This window comes from Chaetura pelagica, unplaced genomic scaffold (assembly GCF_000747805.2).
Source record: "Chaetura pelagica isolate M959 unplaced genomic scaffold, ChaPel_1.0 scaffold270, whole genome shotgun sequence".
NCBI lineage: Eukaryota > Metazoa > Chordata > Aves > Apodiformes > Apodidae > Chaetura > Chaetura pelagica.
The window spans coordinates 369,080-373,571 of record NW_009951925.1 but is presented as its reverse complement, the minus strand read 5'-3'; the positions used below and the strand labels follow the sequence as shown (position 1 = coordinate 373,571).

At 58.5% G+C, this 4,492-nt stretch overlaps 1 protein-coding gene across 1 annotated transcript in view; it reads left to right on the top strand.

The window, feature by feature from the left end:
* Positions 1-4,492, top strand: part of HCN3 (hyperpolarization activated cyclic nucleotide-gated potassium channel 3) — a 5,036-nt gene continuing 544 nt past the window's right edge. Inside the window, exons 1-8 of the mRNA XM_009996123.1 lie at positions 1-20; positions 340-769; positions 891-1,052; positions 1,498-1,716; positions 2,161-2,307; positions 2,411-2,651; positions 3,220-3,384; positions 3,966-4,150. Of these exons, the coding sequence (XP_009994425.1) occupies positions 1-20; positions 340-769; positions 891-1,052; positions 1,498-1,716; positions 2,161-2,307; positions 2,411-2,651; positions 3,220-3,384; positions 3,966-4,150 (1,569 nt within the window). The remainder of the gene's footprint in view (positions 21-339; positions 770-890; positions 1,053-1,497; positions 1,717-2,160; positions 2,308-2,410; positions 2,652-3,219; positions 3,385-3,965; positions 4,151-4,492) is intronic.

The window sequence follows — 4,492 nt, the reverse complement described above, 5'->3', positions numbered from 1 at the left end:
ATGTCAAGTGTGGGACAGGGGTATAGGTCTGCATGCACTTGCATGCCACGAGGAAAGGGAGGAGCCTCCATTCCTCCACATGTGGGGTGACATTTGCTCCCCCAGATCCTTGGCCTTGCTCTGCCTCAAGAGCTGGTGCATAATTCCTCCTCTCTGCACACATATGCTTGATGTGTCCCAGCCGAGCAGTGGGGCACATGTGGGCAGGCACATGTGGTGTCCCCAGCACCTGTCTCTCCATGATGTGTTGGACTCTACCTCTGACCCTAGGTTTGCTCTCTAACCCACTCTCTCCACTCCTGCCTGCCCCACTCTGTCTCCCATGCTCCTTACCTGCAGGTTTTATTGGGATCTCATAATGCTGTTCCTGATGGTGGGGAATTTGATCATCCTGCCTGTGGGCATCACCTTCTTCAAGGATGAAAACACCCCACCCTGGATCGTTTTCAACGTGCTTTCGGACACTTTCTTCTTGGCTGATCTGGTGCTGAACTTCCGGACAGGCATCGTGGTGGAGGACAACACAGAGATCATCCTTGACCCTCACACCATCAAAATGAAGTACTTGAAGAGCTGGTTCCTGGTTGACTTTATTTCCTCCATCCCAGTTGATTACATCTTCCTCATCGTTGACCTGGAGACCCAGGTGGATTCTGATGTCTACAAGACAGCTCGGGCCTTGCGCATCGTCCGCTTCACCAAGATCCTTAGCCTGCTGCGCCTGCTGCGCCTCTCACGCCTCATCCGCTACATCCACCAATGGGAGGAGGTGAGAAACCTTTGGGCTGGGGGCCCCAGGCCCCTGGTTGGGGTCTCAGGTCAGATCAGGTCCTTGGTTGTGGGGTACAGCTGGCCAGACTGCAAGGACTCCACTCCTGCCTCTTCCCCAGATCTTCCATATGACATATGACCTGGCCAGTGCTGTAGTGAGGATCTTCAACCTCATTGGCATGATGCTGCTGCTGTGTCACTGGGATGGCTGCCTCCAGTTCCTGGTGCCCATGTTGCAAGACTTCCCAGAGGACTGCTGGGTCTACATCAACCACATGGTGGTGAGTGCCCTGGGCAGGGGTGACACAGGGAGGAGAGGATTTGGTTAAACATCTTGTACTCTAAGGCTGGAGCTGCCTGGATCCATGTGCTGCTGAGCAACATCTCTCTGGTCATAGCCCTGCAACAGCAGTGAGATGGGGTAGAGGGAATCTCTGCATCACCTTCCCATCTCCAATTGCTGCTGGAACTGGAGCAGCTAGGGGAATCTCTCATGCCAGGAGGGAATGAAGCAGTGGGGCTTCTGCCTCCTCCCCAGAGCAGGAGGTCAAGGCTTCGCACAATCCCCAGTGCCTCCTCCCAGAGCAGAGCTCTGCCCTCTGGGCTTGGACACAGCAGAAACCTTTTCTTCACCCGGGCTCTGGACTTGGAGGGGGGGTACTGGAGAGCTCAGCCCAGCAGCTCCTTCCAACAGACCCCCGAGTGCTGCTGTTCCCTTGTCCACAGAACGACTCCTGGGGGAAGCAGTACTCGCACGCCCTCTTCAAGGCCATGAGCCACATGCTGTGCATTGGCTATGGGCAGCAGGCACCCAAGGGCATGACCGACGTCTGGCTCACCATGCTGAGCATGATTGTGGGGGCCACCTGCTATGCCATGTTCATCGGCCACGCCACTGCCCTCATCCAGTCCCTGGACTCGTCCCGGCGCCAGTACCAGGAGAAGGTCAGCAGGTGGTGTAGTGGGTGCCTGAGTACTGGGGGAAGGTGCCCTGGCACGAGTGGGTCTAGCTTCAGACCCAGCTCCATGAGTGCTACCCTGCCCTGCTGATTCCTGCCCCCATCTCTGCCCTTGCCACTCAGCTTGGGGTGTGGAGAGGGGTCAGGCTGGCCATTTGGGTGGAGATGTTCTATTCATGATGTTTGGGTTCACCTTGGCATAGTGAGGTGCCATCCTGGCCTCTGCCCTAGGACTCTGAGCACATGGTGGTCCTATCCTCTGCCCCAAAGGTGACACAGCTCTGGAGCAGGAGTGTCTGGATCCTAGCTCCAGCAGCAGTTGCTTCCACTGCTGAGGAGAAGAAAAGCATTGGCCAGCCGTGCCTCTGGCCTCTGATGCAGTGCATCTCACTTCAACGCAGCCCTGTGTGGCTCTGCCTTGTTCCCACAGTACAAGCAAGTGGAGCAGTACATGTCATTCCACAAGCTGCCTGGGGACACACGCCAGCGGATCCACGAGTACTATGAGCACCGCTACCAGGGCAAGATGTTTGACGAGGAGAACATCCTGGGGGAGCTCAGCGAGCCACTCAAAGAGGTACAGGCTGGCACCCCAGTGCTGGTGACCTGAGGGAGAGGGGCCAGTGCTTGCTGGGGTGAGGCTCAGTGATGTCTCTGTTGACCTGCTTCTCACCCCACAGGAAATCATCAACTTCAACTGCCGCAACCTGGTGGCCAACATGCCTCTGTTTGCCAACGCAGACCCCAACTTTGTGACCGCCATGCTGACCAAGCTGCGCTTTGAGGTCTTCCAGCCTGGGGACTTCATCATCCGTGAGGGCACTGTGGGCAAAAAGATGTACTTCATCCAGCATGGGGTGGTCAGCATCCTCACCAAAGGCAACAAGGAGACAAAGCTGTCTGATGGCTCCTACTTCGGGGGTGAGGCTGAGCTGGGGGAGCTGGAGAGCACAGAACAGTGTGAGCTGTCATGGGGCTGAAGTTGATGTTTCTGCCTGCTGCACCCTCTGCCCATCTCCTCTTGTCCAGTGCCAAAGACTTTGCATCCACCTCACAGCAGGGTCTGGGGCTCAGAAGACCACCACCCTTGTTCTTATGGGGCACCTTGTCCAGCAGATTTAGTCAGAGGGGCCAACAGCCAGAGCCCTGAATTCTGGCTGGCTCTGGCCGGAGGGAAGGGTGGTTTAGAGCAGAATGCCTGAGCCAGGCTATGGGGGCAGGTTTGGGAGAGCAGGGGGACTGGGCAACCACAGCAGCCGTGCCCAGGGGTGTCTGCATGGCCTGGGGAGGAAGGAAAAGGCTGAGGGCACAGCCACAGCTGCCTGGATTCCTGGGTCTGTCCCTCCTCCTGAATCATGCTCAGTTCCTGTGCAGGATGTGGGAGTGCCAGGCAGTCCTGTCCCCACTCCAGCTCCCGTTATCTGGGGAGGCTGTTTGGAATGGGTTGCATGGCTGTATCATTCCGACATACAAACCTGTCTCCCTGCAGAAATCTGCCTGCTGACACGGGGCAGGCGAACAGCCAGCGTGCGAGCTGACACCTACTGCCGCCTCTACTCCTTGTCGGTGGATAATTTCAACGAGGTGCTGGAGGAGTATCCCATGATGCGCCGGGCCTTCGAAACAGTGGCCATGGACCGGCTGGACCGCCTAGGTGAGGAGTAGCCCTGTGCCCAGCTCAGCTCCTTTTGTGCCTGCTCCTGTGGCCATGGCACCCCAACCCCATAGATGACAGCATCATGGACCCCATGGATGATGGCATCTTTAGCCCCATGAGTGATGGCATAATGGACCCTGTGTATTATGGCACCCGAGCCCCATGGGTGCTCAGCAATGAGGGTGCAGGGAAAGACAGGGAGGGAGGGAGCCTCCAGAATCCCTGTCCTCCCAGGCAAGATCCAGGCAATGACAAGCTTCCCAGGGGAGCCATCACACTTCCCCCTCCCCCTATTTGCACTGTCTGGCCTTGACCAGGTGCTTGTCCTCAACCCCCCTAGTCTATGGAGGACAAGCAGGACCCCAGCTCCCAGCCCCCAGCCTGGAACCTTTGGAGCCAGGATTCCCCTGTTTTCTACATGCTTCTCCCTCTGTCCCAGCCCAGACCCTCCCCAGAGTATTGCTTCCCTTCAGCTCACTGGTGAGGTTTCATTGTCCTTTCCCCACTGCCACTCTGCCCTCCAGTGTCCCCAAGAGCCAGCATTCCCAGGGTTGGTGACACTGCTCTCTCTCATCCAGGGAAGAAGAACTCTATCTTGCTCCGCAAGCGAGCTGAGCACAGCACAGGGCCCATGAACAATGAGATGATCCAGCAGATCGTGAAGCACGACCAGGACATGGCCCACAACATCCAGGACCTGCAGCAGATGGCGATGGGCCGGGAGCTGAGTGGCAAGCCGGTGATCTGGGAGCCACTGGTGCATGCGCCCCGGGGCCCCCCCCCCCCAATGTGGCCATTCCCCTGCCCCATCAGCACAGCCTGCAGGCCCACATCTTCCTGCCACCCTCCTCCATCTCCAGCCCGCTCTCCCCTGAGGCCACACTGCTCACCAGGCAGGTGCGCAGGTCCCAGCCCAGCCTGGGGGGCTCCCGGCCCTCCTCTGTCAGCTCCCCATCAGGGGCACCGTCCCACCTCCAGACACCTGCTGCCGCTTCGCCGTCTTCCCCCATGGTGCAGTCCCAGGCGCCCCTGGAGACTGGGGCCCAGAGACCCAGCCATGGGGCACAGGTCCTGCTGCGCACAGCACCCAAGGGGGACCTGCCCC